We start from the raw sequence: 19,338 nt of genomic DNA, 5'->3' as shown, positions 1-19,338 counted from the left end.
AAATCCAGTAAAAACCTCTTTAAAGAGTCTGGTAACTTTGACTTTTCTCCCTGTACTTATACTGTGCATACACAGTTTTGCTTCATTGATGGCTCAGCTTGCTAGCCTGATCAGTGAAACTGCACGTAATGATCGAGGGGGTCATTGCACGATCATATGGTGATAAATTGCAATAATAAATCACAATGGATTCCTTCCTTTTGCAACTGTAATGAGGTCTGTGTTGTACAAAGCTCTCATATTTTATTGAGTATGGCTTCAAACTAGCACCTGAGACCTTGACCTCTGACCTCAGTAAACACTTTTGTGATGAGTTTAAGTGAGAAGTAGAGACATTTTCCCCATAGACATCTATACATCTGGGCTTCTTTTAACAACCAGAGCAAGCGGGGAGAATGGCTTCACTTTTCAGACGTTTTCTGTAGTCTCTAGTTTGCATTCTCTTAATGTGAATAGTACATGCATGCAACATACGTATTTTTTAAGCCTTTTAATGTGAATCAAACTGAAAAAAAGCACAGTTTGTGTCAGTCATGGCTGTTATATCAGCTCCCACCTAACTCAAACCCAGGATAAATAAGGTCTTAGTAGATCTGGTTTTGGTCTTTTCATGGATTTGTTTATAATCAACAATGTATCTATGGAATATTACCAGCTTTAATATTTAGAAATAGATGGGAAAGTAGTGGAAATATGAAGTTTGTTATTTACTTAAAATGATAGTGGGTGTTGGTCACAGCTCTTCACATTACACATGATCATTAACCAGACTGGCTTCATCTGGGCCTTCCTCTGCTTCATTCCATCGCTTGTAATCAGAAAACCGAGGCTCGCAGCTGCTTCAGCTTTTCTTTTGTCTAATGTTGCAATTAGCTGCCATTAATTTTTATTTAAATGGTGTTTTTCCCCCCCTTTAAATCCAAAGCTGGCTTTCAGATCTGTCGCCTGCTGCACTTTGAGACGTCGGGACGTATCACTCGAAACGGCCCCCTTCCAGTTAAGCTGTGGAGGATGAATCTCCCCAGGCGCCACACCAATTTTTGAGCAGTTATGTAATTAGTAACACACGAGAAGTCGCTAAATTATTTACGGGATCCATTACGGACGCTTCGATAAATTTTTCAAGACAAATCATAGGCATAGGCATTTTAGTCGGCGCCGCGAAGGACGTCCTTTACACCACTTTGACATGCAGCGCTGCGCTCCACGTAGACAGGCTCTTTAATAATAGACCACGGTATCACAAATCAAACCGCGCAAGCTTTCAATTTTCAGCCATCAAAAGATAACAAAACACTTTGAAATGCTTGGATTCGTATATGCAGTAAGGTCTGCTTCTGCCAACAGGGAAGATGCACTCATGAAGCGGTATCCTTGAGGTTGGGTAAGAGAACCAAGGTGAAAAAAAAAGAAAAAAAAAGATTTGATCTTGTTTTGGCTTTGATCCTCTCTTGAGCTATCTCAGTTCCTGACTTCAAATCGACTTCAGATGCTGTTGAGGACATTAACCTTGCATAGACTCTTTTACTCCTTTGTGTGCGTGCGTGTGTGTGTGTGTGCGTGCGACGTCATCTGAATGCTACTCAGGCAGCGTCTCTGGTGTGAATCAGCTAGTAACTCTGGTCTGGTCAGCTGGGATCTGGGTTGAAATTAACATCTGTGCACTGTGCAGCAGGTCCTCCATCTTAATCTCAGTTTTGGCTGTTTTTCTTTTTCATTCTGATTGGAAACAAATGTGTGGAGGATGTTTGCAGCTGTGCATATGTCACTGTTGAGGTTTGCTGTATTATATTTGCTTGGCTGCTTCTAGAAGATCAGAGAATGGCTGCGCTCTCCTTTCATTTTCCACCTTTGGTTTTTGCACACTGAGCTCCACAAATGTTTGGACAGCGACAAGTTGATCCTTTTGGCTCCTCGCTTTAATTATTTTGGATGGAAATGATACAATGGCTTTAGCATTTAAGTGCAGGCTTTCCGCGTTATTATGAGGGCAGCGTAATAATTCTGATGGTTTATTTGGACTTTGATCCCGAGTGAAATGCAAACCCTGACCGGTGCCAGTGTTTTGATGGTGTTCCTCTAAAATTACGAGTGACTGCAGTTGTGAACAGCCAGGGAAAGGGGAAAAAAGGGATGGCAAAATCCATCCGCCATCTGTAGAAGACTTAAAGCTCTCTTAGTCAATATTTTAATATAAACAACAGATTCAATGACCTTGCAAGTGGTTGCATAACCCACACAGAATTATTACCCAGCTGTCTGTCCTCTATGCTCGGCATTTCAGAGTCTCCTTGGTCATTATTTTTGGTTTTTCGGCCTCAAGCAGAGCAAGGCAGCTATTATTAGAGAAGTAAGTTCTGATAAGTAGACGGGTGTGTCAGCTACTGATGGCAAACTGTGTTCAGCACTTTTAAAAAGCCCAGTCTTTCCTGACGGAGTTGGTCGGAGACAGAAAAATGATTAAAAACAGAGCGACTATTGGCAGATTCATTAATAAGCAACGCTCGCTAATGCCCCAGCCTAATTTATTAAAGATATTTCACCTATATTAATTACACTAAATAAATATATTAACACAAAGTTCCCAACAGTATTTTCATACATCAAGATTTTATGTCCACATGTTCCACAGTTTCCTGCTTTGATATTCATCATCATTAAAGTTACCAGACATCTTACCGGTAATATTAATGGGAATCTTGAGGAACTTGTGGGTGTTGCATCACTCATATTTATGTTGTAAGAGTGAAAATTTCAAATGCCCTCAGCAGGATAGGGAGTTAACCTCCGTTCTGTCTTTGTGTAATGTGTTTTTCCTCTGCTGTATGTTGGCTTCGTGTTATTTCTGACAAAATGCCAGTTTAGCCCCGAGCGACTGTGCTGCTCCAGGCAGCTCTGTGAAGCTATCTGCACCCAAATAAGAACATGAAGCTTCGTCAGAGTTCTTTAAGAAGTTAAATGAAAGGAATAGCCCTCAGTTGGCTTATTTATAAGTCTTGCCGATATTTGCTCTGTTTTGGACTTAATTTTTGTTTTCACCAACTCCTGAAAATGTTTGCCACAAAAAAGTGGTTGAACCAATAGATACTTCCACTTGCCTCACTGAAAAGTATATAAAAAAAAAAAAGAACAAACCTAACCCTCTAAAAATCAAGGATATCTTCCTAAATATTAAGTGATGCAACTAAAACCTTAAGGTTTTAAAAAGTAAACAAGTAAAAGGTCACTGGTTCCATTCCAGACACCAGACACAAAAATCGCCGTTTGGTCAGGAGGGGCATCCCGCGTAAACTCTGCCAAACTAAACAACAGCTGCTACCTGCTGTGGTGACTCCATGTGACAAGGGAGCAGCTGAAAGTAGTTTTTATTTTAGGATTAGACACTAAATGTTCTCCTGTGTTCACCAGTTAGTTGCATAAGTCTACCAGGTGGTGCCGGGTAGCTTGGTACAGAATTCTTAGGAAGTAAAGAGGTGGGGTGATAAACTTCTGGGCCTAAGCTGGAAAAATAAAATAAAAAAATAACGAAATAAATAAAAATCGAAGGTCATACCGGATTTAAATTTGGCCCATCACCCCTTCAAGGTTTAGGCACAGCTGGAGTTTTTAGTGTCACGTTCTCGTCACCTGGATTTACACATGTACAGTTTAACCATGGACCTCAACCTCTTACACAGATCAGCCTGGTCCAACCAGCAGCAGTTTTCAGCTGAACACTCTGCAGTATCCAAGCCTGAAAGCATCACATCAGGTTGGGAACGTGACCGGGACGTGTTTGTTCTTTTGATTTTGTTGCAGGGTATTACTATAACTTCCCGACGTGTCTGAGGGAGAACGTTCAGCATAAACGACCTGAAGGGAGGCGCACCTCATGCATTGTCTTCTTGCACGCAGCCCACACCAATGCAAAATTCGTGCATCATCCGTCCTAATCTCTAAATCTGCTTCGCCTCTTCCACAAAATAAAATTCAAGTTGATGGGCGGCTGATTTGACACGTTTTCACATACAGCATGTGCACCGGTCTGAGTAGTTAGAGCAGAGCATTTTAAAATTTGCAGCCACACTGGACGTGGTCCAGCGCTATCCAAAGAGTTGAGACTGAAAGCGAAATAGGCCAGATTGAAATCAGATATGGTTTTTCATTTAATGGCAAATTAGTTAGGACATCATCCTCGCTGGCTGCACATTTTAGCAGCAGTAAATCCCAACAAATTACACCCTGTATGCACACATCCAAACTTTGTTTGCAGTTATGTGTTATAACTTTTTCAAAAAATACCAATGAGAAAAAAATACTCTGAGAGTCATTGTAGCATCTTCACTGGGAGCCAAACTGTTGAACAATCTGTTGCTGTCCACATACTTTATGTCACATGTTTGTACTGTAAATCCTCTGCAATGCACTTGGTCATCTCCAGGACCTGCATAGATTTCTCTGTTTTCCTTTTCTTATGGGCTGATTTCCGCTCTTCGTCACGTCACCTTTGTTTCTTTGGAATGACAGTCTGTTGCAGGGTCTTCCACCTGTTGTAGTAAATACAATTACTTTATAGAAAGAACATGTTTCTCCTTAGGGAAAAAAAAAAAAAACAAACTTTCAAAAGCAGTGCTGGGTTCTTGCTTTCTTTCTCATCAGCAAACTACAGTTGAAGAGAAGAGCCGCATCATGCAGTTGGAGGAGGAGCTCAGCCTCAGGAGAGCCGAGATCACGAATCTCCAGGTCCAGCTCAAAGGGGCTGATGCAAGCTGGCAGAAAGTTGACCGTGTTGATGCGGCCCAGGGGTCCGACGCCCAGCCAGAGACCCTCCTGCTGCGCGAGCAGCTGCTGTCAGCGGGCCGGGAGCACTACAAGGAGAGCAGCGAGCTCAGAGAGAAGTACGAGACTGCCTTAGCAGCAAGCCAGCAGGAGATCGACTCATTGAAGGCTGTCGTGGAGAAACAGAACGTGGAGATCAATGAGATGAAACAGAAAGCTCAACAGGCTACCAAGGAAAACGTGGAAATGATGGACACCTGGAAGGTACGCTGCTCTGTTTTTTATAACTGTCTTCAAGTCAGCCAGAGTAGTGTGGTCATGTCAGTGCAGTTATGTGTTTGTAGGAATCCTTCATTTAGAGCAGGATTCAGTTTTGCTTACAAAATTTCAAAGGATTTACAAAAAGAAAAAAGGGTAAATCAGGGTGGCTATAACAAGAATAAGAATGTTACATCAAAATGTAATTTGAGAAGTCTCTCTGTGTCCATCCCTTCTTCACTCATCTCATCATCCGTACATTCCACCCAATTCAAACATGGCAGCCTAACCTAAACCTAACTCTAACTTCAACCCTGAAACCAAGTCTTGAAATTCAAACAGGCATTTAAAGCGGTGTGAAAATACACTTGCATTTGTGGTCGTAGGTAAAGTATGACCACAAACTGAAACATGGACTATATTGCCAAAAGTATTCGCTCGTCTGCCTTCAAGAACATATGACATCCCATTCTTAATCCAGCCCACCCTTTACAGTTATAAAAGCTTCTGGGAAGGTTTTCCACAGGGTTTAGTGTGTTTATGGGAAGATCCGACCATTCTTCCAGAAGCAAATTCGTGAGCTCAGACACTGATGTTGAATAAGAAGACCTGGCTCACAGTCTTTGCTCTAGTTCGTCCCAAAGGTTTTCTTTCAGGTTGAGGTCGGGACCCTGTGCAGGCCAGTCAAGTTCTTCCACACTAAACTTGCTCATCCATGTCTTTAAGGACCTTGTTTGCACAAAAGTGCACGGTCACGTTGGAACAGGAAGGGGCCATCCCCAAACTGTTCCCACAAAGTTGGGAGCATGAAATCATCCAATATGTCCTGGTATCCTGAAGCATTGAGAGTTCTTTTTACTGGACCTAAGGGGCCGAGTCCAACTGCTGAAAACCAACCACACACCATAATCCCTCCTCCACCAAACTTTACACTGCAGTCAGACAAGCATTGTTCTCCTGGCAACCACCAAACCTACCTACACTCATCCATCGGATTGCTAGGCAGAAGCGTGATTCATCACTCCAGAGACCGCATCTCTGCTGCTCTAGTCCAGTGGTAGCATGCTTTACACAGCTGCATCAGCCATGGAAACCCATTTGATGACGCTCCCTACACACTGTTGTTGAGCTAATCTGAAGGTTTGGAGGTCTGTAGTGATTGACACTGCAGAAAATTGATGACCTCTGCGTGCTCTTCACCTCAGAATCTATTGACCCACTCTGAGATTTTATTTAGCCTACCACTTTGTGGCTGAGTTTTTGTCGTTCCTAATCACTTCCACTTCATTATAATACCACTAACAGTTGACTGTGGAATATTTAGTAGGGATGAAATTTCACGACTGGACTTGCACAGGTGCCATCCTGTCACAGTGGCACGCTCACTGAGCTCCTGAGAGCGACCCAGTCTTTCACAAATGTTTGTGAACGCTTATGTGTTTGATTTTATACACCTGTGGCCATGGGAGTGATTAGAACACCTGAATTCAATGACTTGGATGGAGGAGTGAATGCATTTGGCAATTTAGTGACTCATAAATCCACAGGTTTGCCTTCACGTTCAGCTCTCTCTTCACCACAACAGACCAGTGAGCATCTGCAGCACTGCAGATCCTGCACCAAGCAGTCTGCACAACCAGACACAATCACACACAATGAGATTAGAGTTAACTATTCAAATTTTTAAAAGCATGCATGTTAAATCTTTGGGTTGCATTATCCCCTGAATGGTTACTAGATGATTTGAATTGATTCGTTTCACAAATGCAGCAAGTATGACCTAAAAGCGATCTTTCTCCCTTTCTCTTGCAGGCTAAATTTGACACTTTAGTCAGTGACCACCAGCGATCCTTGGAGGAACTAAAGGCAACACTGAGCAGTAGTCATACCGCTACAGAAGGTCAAGAGCAGGACACCCAGGAGCTGAGAGCAACCCTGGAAAGCCTGAAGATGGAGCACCAGCTAGAGGTGGAGAACCTCAAGGCCAAACATAAAATTGAAGCTGCCATCCTGACAAAGGAACGAGAGGACCTCTGCGCTCGTCTGCAGGAGGCCAAAGACCAGCTGGCTCAAGGCAACCAGACATGGAGGGCTGAATTGGAAGCCAAAAGTGGAAAGCACGCGCTGGAGGCAGCTACGGATAAGCTACAGAAGGCGGAGCAGAGGCTGGCAGATATGGAGACGCTTCAGATGGAGCAGAACAAAAGAGCGGAGGAGCTGAGGGAGAGGCTGGAGCTGTCAGAGAAGCAGATGACGGACTACCAGGCTCTGCAGAAAGCTCAGGAGGCGAGCCAAGAAGAGATCCAGAAACTCGAGGAGAAGCTGAGGGTGACGGCCAACCAGCTCCAGGCCATCCAGGCCGAGCGCTTCACATCTAATGATGCTAATGTGAGTGGCTGAGGAGAAAGAGGCACCTGCAGTGTTCAGATACAAACTCAGCACCTGACACTTTCTCCTCTTTCAGGTGATAGAAGATAATGAAATTTCAGATGAGAAGATGAAGCTAAAACAGAACATAGAAGGTATGTTTGTGTTTATCTTAATCCCGACTACAGATTCATGAAAAAAAGCACACCAATCACACACACTTCAGCTGATCTGCTTTCTTAGTTTAATCACGTTTGTGCTTTTTGCTCCTTGTTCTTACGTCCCAGTGATTCCCAAAGTGTTACTTCCCATTGTTCTCGTCATATTACCCATGTATGCACTCGAGAGATAAGAAATTTAAAAGCTTGGCAGGAAAAAAGGGACGTAACAACTTTAAAGAAAGAGCTCAACATTTTAGGAATAATGCCGCCCTCCTTGCTCCTGAGAATGTGTTGTAAAAATAATATTGTATAGAGACCACTTCGGCCTACTTCCATCTGCTTTTCACCACTAATTCCCTTTTAATCTTGTAATTTTTGTCAACATAAAAACACCTTTGTTTTTTGACTAGTCCGACACATTTCTGGGAGTTAAGCATCAACTACTCAGCAGGCGCTGGTAGTTTTTGTCATTCAGATTCACTTTTTCCCCGTTATTTTGGGAACACATGAAGACACAAACACCAGACAGTCATTTCCACATACAAGCAAAGCTGAGATGTGGATTTTGTTGCTCTGCTGAAGCGAGCCAGACTAGTTATTTCCACTGTTTGTGCTAAGCTAAGCTAAAAGGCTAGTGGTTACAAAAGGGCCTTGTATTTATAATAACAAAATAGGAAGCAAATCAGTTCCCTAAACTGGTTAAAAATATGTCAAGTTAAAATATCCTATATATGAGGTTATAATGTATTCCGAGGTACTAAATACTGACCAGTACTCATTATGCGTATGTCTTTGTGAAATAAAATAGATTTCCTGAGTCACAGTCTATAAATAAAGACCTCACAAGCCTCTGTCTTGTTACATAAATCTCACTTAAGCGTCTAATGGCTAAAAAGCTCGAGAAAATCGCAGCTCTTCTGGTACACAAGGGCGTCTGTCCAATAACTTCATAGGATTTCACTGTATCCTGCCAAGTGACAGATAAGGAAGTAACACAAAACTGTGGAAAACTTTGTGGCACTCCAGTCTAGGGCTGCCACGATTTGTCGACTAGTCGCGATTACGTCGACTATCAAAATCGTCGACGACTGATTTAATAGTCGACGCGTCGTTTGAAGCTTTGTAAGATCACAAAAGACGCAGGAATAAGTGGCAGGATTTAAGAGTGTAATAACGGACTGAAACAGAAGATGGCAGCATTGCATGTACAAGGATGCCAGCTACCGTTAAACCCCGAAGAAGAAGAAGCAGCTGTGTCCCAGAATTCATAGCGCGGCCCAGCGCAGTCTCCAACAATGGCGGCAGCTAGTTTTTTTTTTAGTTTTTTTTTTTTTTTTATTAGTAATATAAACATACAAACAAAATGCACCATATATTACAGATTCAGAGAATAAACATTTCTTACATATTAGCAACTTTCATATATAGTGAAAATAAAATATAAAGATGGGGTCACATAAATTAACAGATTATTAACTCACTAAATCAAAATCTTCTACAAAGGAAACAAAAAAGCAGCCTTTTTCTTTTTAACTAAAGTCAAAGATTTAACCAACAGGTTTAGGTCGTTTTTCCAGTGAGCCAGTGTTGGTTTAATCTTAAAAAAGCGACATTTATGTATAAAATACTTACACAAGATTAATAACACATTAACACCATAATTAGCTTTCTTTTCTTTCAAAAACACTCCAAACATGATCATATTTAAGGTAAATGGGGTAATTTGAATCCCACTGGAATAAAGCCAGGTATGAAAATCCAACCAAAATATTTGTATAAAATTGCACAAAAAGAATAGATGGTCCAAATCCTCCTCTTCTGTTTCACAAAATACACAATTACCCGTTTCTATTTTGAATCTATCACTAAGGAGTCTATTTGTCGGGTAAATTTTATTCAAGATTTTAAATTGGACTTCTTTCCCTTTAGGAGGGATAGGGAAGGTGATATAATCAGTTCTTATTTTTTCAATTTCTTCCCTTTGGAAATCTTTTAATATGTAATTACGTCTAAGTAAATTTGGAGAATAAAGACTCCTTAATGAAGATCTAAGAAACTTATTGTTGCATTTAACATCACAAAATCGAATACCATCTATATATAATTGCCTTAACTTGGGGGAGATGTCAGAATATATTATATCATTTACAACTATGTTTTTAAGTGACAATGGAATGGATTTTATAACCCGATTAAATTTACTTTTAGAACATTGGATATTAAACTTTTGGCAAAAATCTTGATGTCCTAGAACATGTCCTTCCTCATCTACAAAATGGGCAATTGCCCAAACACCTTTTGATAACCAATCTTGAATAAAAATAGATTTTCTGTTCATCAGTATATATCTATTGTTCCAAATTGGGCTATTATGTGGAGTGAAATTATGTTTAAATAACATTTTCCAATAAAGAAGGACCTGTTTATGGAATTCAGAGAGTTTAGCAGGTAGCTTAGTAATTTCAAAGTCACACTTTAGGAGAAAGTCGATACCCCCTAGTGTGTTAAAGACCTTACTTGGTATAAAAAACCAAATGGAGTGTGGATTATTTAGGAAGGATTTTAACCATTTAAGTTTCAAAACACCATTCATTATGTCAAAATCAATTGCGTTTCCACCGCCTTCAATGTATGGTTTAACCAAATCATCTTTAGATATATAATGGCACTTATTCCTCCAAATAAAATTAAAATTCAAGCTATTAATTGTTTTAATAACTTTATTCGATATTGATAGAAAGTAAGCTGGATATATAAATCTAGATAAACTATCCATTTTGGTTAATAATATTCTTCCAAAAATTGTGATGTCTCTTTGTAACCACTTATTTAGGATTGTCTTACATTTGTCAACATTATCTAAAATATTTACTTTTTATGGCGGCAGCTAGTTAGTTTTAATGTTACTCTTATTATTCTTTCTGGGTCACAAAATAAACGTTTAACATATTTTCAGGCGAGAATGTAGCTGTGTAAACCTCAAATATCTGCTCAGTTTATCAGGACACCACATATTTTCAAAAGCGCTCCGACGTTTTCGGAGACATCAGTTACCCACTAGCTCGTTAGCGAGCCGGGGGCAAGGCTCACTAGCGCCGTGAGAACACCGGACTCCCCGCAAATCGTTTTCAAACCCACCGCCATCTTTCGCTACTCAGGTTAAATATATATGAGTCACTTAGATAACTTAAAATGTTATTGTTTGGCTTTTTTTTTAGTATTTTATTTGTTCCTGAGTAAATCAGTTTGTCTGAGATTAAAGTTATAGTTTTTACACAGCTGAATAAACGTCAAGCAGACAGCTGATTATCAGAAGTGTGAGATGCTCGAGAATATACTCCGGTGTCCTGTTATATTTTAGATAGCAAGGAGTTTATTAAACTTCACCGAAACAATCTGCAAATTTCATTAAAATTCAATAAACTATCATCTTGTCTTTATTTTTAGTTAGCACAGACCTTAAACACTTAAAGCTGTAAGCTAATGATAGTTATATAAGACCAGATGCTGCTGGTGCAATAAGCTGTAGTTTTACGTCCAATGGATGATGATCTGATTAGTCGACTAATCGTAAAAATAATCGGTGACTAGTCGACTATCAAAATAATCGTTTGTGGCAGCCCTACTCCAGTCACAAATCACTGCACTGATTTGGATCATCGGCGCGTTGTGTGAGCGAGGCGTCTCATGGCTACTATGTTGTTTTTCCGCAGAAACAATGGAGAAGCTGCTGAAAAGGGAAAAAGAAGTCTCTACTCTCACTTCCCAGGTTGAAGCCCTCAAATCACAAATCGGAGGTAAACAAGCGCGCAGCGCCCTTTTCCCGAGCTCGCCGACGTCTTTGTTCTTTCAGCGCTTTCGTGACAAGATATCCTGAAATATTGAGTTTCTGCGGAGGCATTGTGTCTTTCACGTACAGGTGTTTCATTTCAGGATAAAGAGAGGCGAAGCTTGATATTTTCCTGCAGCATTTCCTTCAAGTTTAGGTTTTAAACTGAGAACTTGTCAGCTCTCTCTCTCAATAAATAAAAAAATAAAAAAATATGCATGTTTGTGCGGCGACTGGAGGCTTTATTTTCCGACAGTCACGCCGAGTTCATCGCGCGGGGGAACGTGTTCTTCACCGTTACACTCTTTGATCGTCACCCAGAAATCTTTTGATAAGTTTCATCACATCAAAAGCACCCAAACGCACGCTTTATGTACTTCAGATAATCAAATTGACACACTTTGAAGAAGGAATGTAAATAATTTAAAACGAGAAAAGAAAAATATAAAACTCGAAGGATAGTTGTATTCGTCTCTTTTTATTCTTTTTTTAAAACTCTGGGGTCATCACCGATGACCCTGATCTGTAAGAATTTTCAAACAAAAACTGCACAAAGTTTAGATCAAATATTAAGACGACCTTCTTTACTTGTTTATGAATGAAATAGAAATTGATTTTTGAAGATGGTAAGGGGAAATGACATCAGCAGCGAGAGATCTGAAATATCTAAAACACTATTATTGCGGTGTCTTTACCTTACAATACAAAGCACCTTGAGCCTCTTGAGTTGGCTCTTTGTGAATAAAACTGGATTGAATTGAACTAATAATAATGCCTGCGTCGTTATCTTATTCGCTTGGCATCATCGGAGAAAAACGTGGGGTGTTTCAGAGATGAATAGAAATGGCAGACATCTCAAGTGCAGCATTATTTGAAATGAACTGCGTGGGCATATAAACATTTTAAGAACAACTTTCTAAACTGAAGCATCTTTGTCCATCACCGCTATATTGAGATGATTAACGCATGTTTTTCGACTGTAGCTTTTGCAACTTCAACATTCAGCTATGAAACGCATTTTCATCTTGTTTTTAATCAAACAGCTGTGAGCAAAGCAGGGAGGGCAGCTCATTTGCTGCCAAGGCTACACCCAAGAAGTTGTGAGCCACCCCCACACAGAAACGCAAGAGTTCAGCATTTCAGTAGAATTTCACAAAAAAGACTGGGAAACTACTTACCTGATGGAGAAAGCTGGTTTATGGTGATTCACAGAGTTTTTTATGACACGAGCCTGGATATCAGGATTTCTGACTCCCTCCCAGTGTCATTAAACGTCTCACAGAAATAAGCTGTTTGTCCCTCATTCACCTGATCACCATAATGGCAACTACTGAAAACCTACTATATATTGAAATAAAAAAAAAATACTGTTGAGCTGAACGAGTTGCACTGAACAAAAGTGGGAAAAAAGCTTCAGAGTTATAAAAGAGCAGTGTTAAAAGAAGAGCTGATGAAATAGAGAGGTAAACGTGCCTCTTTTTTGAAGCTCGTTGCAGGCATAGAATTAAAAGTGAGCATATAGAAATTTGTCAGAATCCTTCCCAAATATGATCGCCTGATCTGATTTAAAATGCATTTATAGCATTAATTGAAAATAGTAAGTTCTTTATGATCACAGTTCTGATTAGCACAGCTGTGTTAAAGTTATTAATAACTAGTGTTGCAAACTATCGATTTGTTTTTAGCGCTGGAGGGCAAAGTTCGCAGCGGGGAGAAGAGAGCCGAAGCCCTGGCCAAGGAGAAGACGCGCATGGAGGCAGAGCTAGAGTCCATGACCAAGAAATCCCATGATGCCTCTGGGCAGCTAGTGAGCATCAGCCAGGAGCTGCTGAAGAAGGAGAGGTAATTTGACACGGAGACTGTATTGATTTGACATTCTGCCTCAGCACTTTCTCAATAACAGCAGCGAAGGATGACACCAGTGTGTGTGCGCGCACACACACACACACACACACACACACACACACACACGAAGCAAAGATTTTTATTTTTCACCTGAGTAACAAAAAATGTCTGTAATGAATCGCAGACCTTTTTTTACATTTCACACCATCATTCGACCGAGTGATAAAGCAGAAACACCGACGCAGCTCTAAAGTGATGGATGACTGCTCGTGCTTCTGTCAGAAGCTTTATGAAAATATCTGACTTTGTGCCAGCACATACGGCCCCTCCGCACCTCCTTTAAAGCGGTGCCTGAAGTCACTGAGAGCAGCTGGCTGAGGTTTCATCTCCAACAAAGACCTGCCAGATGGCCACCTCTCTATACTGAAGAGTCTGGTAGAGTTACAAAACATCCAAGTCCTTTAGTGCACACTGTCCAAAAAAAAAAAAAAAAAAAAAGCCCCACTCTGCTTAATATGGTCATTATTTAACCACCCAAGTGTAAAAGGCAGCCAGTGCATCGTTGCAGAGGCGCAGGGTCGCTCCTTTGTTCATTAAGCCATTCAGAAAATGTGTTTTTCTGCAGCGCTGTTGAAAAAGTTGTTTTCCATTATTCTGACATTATGCAGTCCCTACATTATTCATGATTATGATGTTAGTGAACTACCGCACTAATTAATTAGAGTTGGGTATACATTAGGGTCCTCAGTGATAAAGCTGGTATTTCAGCATGTGACATACACTCGCCTGCCACTTCTTTAGGAACACCTTTCTAGCACCAGGTTGGATCTTTTGCCTTCAGACGTCCTTTAATTATTCATGGCACAGATTCAACAAGGTGCTGGAAACATTGCTCAGACTTTCGGTTCATGATAGCATCACAAAGCTGCTGCAGATTTGTTGGCTGCACATGCATGATACAATCCCACCACATCCCAGTGAAATCAGTGTCAAGTTTAAGAAAGCAGTTTGAGATGATTTGAGGTTTGGGGCATGGTGCCCGCTGCATGACAGGGGTAATCGGTACAGTCATGAAGGGAATGACATGATCAGCAACAGTAGGGACCCAAAGAGTCCACTCTGTCATACCAACATCAGCAACCTGATGGTAGCATGCAGGATGGATATGTATCTGAATGTCACAGCAGAAATCGAAACTCAGAACAGACCAAGCAGCGTTTTTCTAATTTTAGTGAGCCTGTGCAAAAGTAGGCTGGAGTGGGACCCAGTGTGGTCCTCTGCTGCTGTAGCTCATCTGCTTCAAGGTTTAAAGCACGATGTGTTCAGAGATGCTCTTCTGTTTGACTTGATTGTGACAAGTGGTTATTTGAGTTACCGTTGCCCACCTAACACCTTCAGGTGGTCAGGCCATTTTCCTTTGAGCTCTGATATCAACAAAGCATTTTCACCCAGAGAACTGCTGCTCACTTCACGGATTCTTTGTAAACCCTACAGTTGGCAGTCGAGGAAAAGTAGAGTAGTAGATCAGCAGCTTCTGAAGTACTCAGAGCAGCCCACCTGGGTCAAAGACACACACACACACACACACACACACACACACACACACACACACACACGCTGTAAGTTGTGGTGACTGAGGTGTTTTGTCAGTAATCATGGAGGACTTTCCTTTAATCATGAAAAATTCAAGCAACTTTTTCATGAAATTGACTTTTTAATTAATGGGAAAAATTCTAATTATTTTGGTCAATATTCAGATCATTGATAGACTTAATTAAATCAAAATTTTAATAAACCCTTTAAAAAGTTTTCCTTTATAAGTAGATGTCTTTGTATGTTGATTAGAATTTAACTTATTTAAAAAATACACTGAACTAAGTCTGTCACAGCTTGGTAGAATTTGGGGAAAAAGGGGGTTGCAGTGAAAGATAAAACGGGAGCGCCTTGGTGAAGCGAAATGTGGCGCAGTAATAGTTTTGTAATTGTTTTAATGATCACTGGAGGCCAAAATTGTAATTGAAAATAAAATTAGATTAATTCCACAGCCCTGCTTCCACTCATTTTAAAACAGGCTTTGAACAGACTTTTGATATAATGATGCATCTCTCACCTCATAAACCTGCCACACCTCTTAGCAACAGACTCACGTTACACCACAGCACATAATCTGTTAATGTATCGATTAGACCAGACGGAAAAGATGTTCTTACAGAGAAAACACCCGGAGCGCTTCTTAGAAAGATGAAAATAACACTGTTTTGTTGAGATGAAATATTTCCACGAGTGCAGGAAACATGTTAAAGTTGCTAAAACCTTTGGCTAGCATGCAGTGCAAAGGTACAGAAAACTGTTCCCCGGTGTAAATGTGGTTTACTGATGCAAGTATGTCGGCAAACAGCCAGTGTACTTAAGATGATGTGTACTTGGAGTAAGTAGCAGGAGCAGTGCCGCCTACGCTATTCCCACCGGCCTGTCTGCCTGACATATTCACATATTGTGATTGCTTTTGGATAATAATGATCTTTGAGCAGGGTCTGAGCAAAGCGAGTGATTCATATAATCCTTGACAGGGAAACTGTGGTGCTTTTACCACCTCTGAAGAGTCCAGTTCTTACTGCATTTCTGCAGGTCAGGAAACCAGAAACACAGACACAAAGCAACTTTTCCCCTCTGTGTGTGTGTGGTTTTTTTTAAATCACAGGAGTCTGAATGAGCTGAGGGTGTTACTCCTGGAATCACATCGTCATTCCCGGGATATGGACAAAGACCTGAGCCGAGAGGTCCACAAGGCTGAGTGGAAGGTCAAGGAGCAGAAACTTCAGGATGACATCAAGACGCTGCGAGAAAAACTGCTTTTACTGGTGAGAACAAAGCACCGTGGAATGATTGGACAACACTAAACCACATGTCGGTCCCACATTTTGAGGCTTTTCTTTTTTGTTATTTAAATTAATGTTAAAAACTAAGTTTAGAAATACAGGAGAATCTCGGCCTGTGATTTGTGTGATTATACATTTGTTTTCACAGGTTCAGTGGTCCCAACTATGAAGCACACATTTCTTTTAGCATATGAAATATAAACATTGGTTGAAAAGCCTTACTTAAGATAACCTGGATGATAATTTACTGACAATAAACTCGCTGGTTTCTAGTTTTCTGATAAAGAATTTTATCAGTGTATACAGTGTGAGCTAGGGCTGTTCGATATGACAGTAACAATGATGGTAAAACCATTGTGTGGCTCCGCTTGATTATTTTCCACATAAACCTTTCACAATAAAGCTGAAGATCCTGTTGAGGTTTTTCAAAATAAACTGAAATGACGACAAACTACATTATTCTCAAACCTCAAATTTCAGAATATGCAGCAAACAAATTACCTCAAATGAATACAAGTAGTAACTATAAATGGCGTTTACAGTCACCACGTGGATGCAGGCACAGAGAATACCAGCATGGCCAGTAAAGATCAGGCAGAACCAGGTAGTTCCAAACAGAAAGACCAGTCAAAACAAATCCTTAGTCCTAAACGAGGGGCTACCTCTGTAGCATGGACATGGTTTCGTTATGAAAATTCTGACATGGACGAGAAAAATCGGGATGTCGGTGAAGGTTCTCAGTCATCCAGGTCACTGTAGTCTAAGGAGCTTAGAAAGAAAAGCGTCTGGACTTCTTTAAGTTGCTTGAAGACGTTTCACCTCTCATCCGAGAAGCTTCTTCAGTTCTAGTGTCAAATGGTGGACAGTCCCAGATTTAAGCCCTGTGGGAGTTTCCCCCCCACGAGGGACAATAGACCTCCTAATGATCCTCTACCTAATCACATGAGCCAAGGTGTGAAAACGGGTGTAGGTCACAATCAGCCAGGGTTTCAGGTGAGCTCATTGGGAAACCTGGCTCCACCCTATCATGTGATTTCCTGAGGTCAGATGGCCCAGGGTGTAGGTGGGCATTAAGGCATCTGGGAAGGGATATGAGATTTTGGTCACAGCCCTAGTGTGAACATACCCTAGATTCTCAGGTGCTTTTCAGTCCATGTTGGTCTGCTGTAAAGACGGTTTTGGGTTCACGATGATGATGAGGAGAAGTTTGCTTTGTTAGTATGTTTACTTTATTCCCATTTCATTATCTCGCATGAATGACTTTACAGCATTATTTCTGGAAGTAACCAGCTTTCATACTGAAATTGCCTCGATTTCAGTCTGTTTTATAAATTTGGATTTTGAGCATGCTCAACTTTCCCTGGAAAGATCATTTAACACTGAAGGTTTAATCTTTCATTTAAAATAAAGACACCAGACTTTCTGTCAGGTAAAGAAATAGTTTGGTAATTTGCACTGAAATACAGTCACTTGCCTGCTTGAGATTTCATGTTCAAAACTGAACTTATAACAATGGACTGTTTTCACAAATTGATCAGCCTACTCAAGGGCAACAGAAAGTATTAGAGCTGTTTTTTCAGGTGAGCGATTCTAACTAGCAAACATGCTGTTATTTTATTTTGTAAAAGCAAAACAGTTTTTAAACTTTGTGCACTTTGGGTTTTTTCCTGCAGTTAAATTCAGTTACAAATATGTATTAAGCATTTATGGCACCTGCTACAGAGGCTTTTCCTTCTAAAGGAAAGTTATAATTATAAATACATAACATAACTTTTTAATTTTTAACATTTTTTATAAGACGGGCATAATGTACACTTTTGTTTATCAAATACATTAAAGCATTTGGGAATCTTAAATAAGGTAACACTCATGCTTACATGTGTACCTTCTCCACAAAAAGTCAATTTTAACCTCATTTCTTTTATAATAATTTCCTGGAAAATAATTTGCTCACCCACTAATGGATTGATTTAGGACCTAATCCATACTTCAGCTTGATCTGGATCTGACTTATGTCGTGTCCACAGAGTACTGTCTAAAATATGTCACATTTGACCTCTGACCTCTCCTTCAAAGTCAATAGATTGCTCTGAATGTTAAAGTGATAATAATAGAGCTATTTAAAGAATAGATTGGTTTGAGTATTATCGATTCATTTTATTATGACTATCTACATTAGAGTAACAGATTATAACGATTTAAACACATGTATAAAGTTTCATGTAAACTACATGATGTAAATCCTGTAAAATGGGTAATAGAAGCCTGCTCTTTGCACTTGTTTCACTACAAAGTACTTGAAGTGCGTTAAAAACAAAAGAAATATATACAAAACCCATAAACCTAATACAGTTTGGATGATTTAACTTACTTACCAGTTAGCTTGTGCGGTTCTTTCAGGGTCGGGAACGATCCTCCCCTGACCACCGGCGGTACTCGATGCTAGACCCCTCGGCTCTGGACTCGGAGGTGACCCGTCTGCGCCAACGGCTGCTCAGCACTGAGGAAGCCCTGAGGAACGCCTTAGAGCACAACCAACAAGTCGACCAGCTGGTCCAGGCCATGCGGAAGAATCCAGAAAAAAGCCCGGTAAATTTTTAAAAAAAAAAAAACAAGATGGAGAAACATGCAACCACACAATCACATATCCATACTACAGCTAGTTTGTGTTTGGGGAATAAACCCAGGCAGACATAGGGAGTACGTGCAAACACTCCACAGAAAGGCCTCTGCAGGCAGCAAATGCAATCACGCTTTCAATCCCCACCTAGACTGCATGCATGCAGCCAGAACCAGAACGTTTCTGGTACCAAATCCCATCAGTCTCCTACAAATGGTAGCTATTAAGACTGTTTTAAGATGTTAAAACCCAGGTCACCTGAACAGGTCTTCTAATGTCCAATCAGGCCAAGAACAGGACTAAAATGATCATTTCTGACTGTTTTCCAGGTCCACGGTGCAAATTCGGCTAATGGAATTCACCACCAGGAGTCACACAGCGCTCAAGATGTTGGTATTCTTTCCTTTTGCTTTTTTCAGTCATTGATTTAATAATAAAAATAATACATTTTAAGGAAGACATGCTTTACGTTTCCTTCCCTAGGAACAACACTGATATGAGCAGAAGCGATGAGAGTGGGACGCTGACGTGACCCCGAGTGAACTGGGACGTGCTGAAGTACACCTGAAACGTCAAAGTTTGGTCCGACGTGTCTCCCGATGCTGCGGTGGACGCCTGAAA

General features: G+C 40.6%; 1 protein-coding gene across 1 annotated transcript in view; it reads left to right on the top strand.

The window, feature by feature from the left end:
* clip2 (CAP-GLY domain containing linker protein 2) overlaps nt 1-19,338 on the top strand; it is a 60,091-nt gene that overhangs the window by 31,166 nt on the left and 9,587 nt on the right. Inside the window, exons 9-17 of the mRNA XM_085363466.1 lie at nt 1,348-1,398; nt 4,639-5,022; nt 6,829-7,404; nt 7,481-7,538; nt 11,258-11,341; nt 13,059-13,215; nt 15,920-16,079; nt 18,498-18,686; nt 19,047-19,106. Of these exons, the coding sequence (XP_085219592.1) occupies nt 1,348-1,398; nt 4,639-5,022; nt 6,829-7,404; nt 7,481-7,538; nt 11,258-11,341; nt 13,059-13,215; nt 15,920-16,079; nt 18,498-18,686; nt 19,047-19,106 (1,719 nt within the window). The remainder of the gene's footprint in view (nt 1-1,347; nt 1,399-4,638; nt 5,023-6,828; nt 7,405-7,480; nt 7,539-11,257; nt 11,342-13,058; nt 13,216-15,919; nt 16,080-18,497; nt 18,687-19,046; nt 19,107-19,338) is intronic.

Source organism: Diplotaxodon limnothrissa, linkage group LG10 (assembly GCF_057381915.1).
Source record: "Diplotaxodon limnothrissa isolate DT_005_m linkage group LG10, D_limnothrissa_male_GT1.1, whole genome shotgun sequence".
Taxonomy (NCBI): domain Eukaryota; kingdom Metazoa; phylum Chordata; class Actinopteri; order Cichliformes; family Cichlidae; genus Diplotaxodon; species Diplotaxodon limnothrissa.
This window is presented reverse-complemented; position numbering and strand designations above follow the sequence as displayed.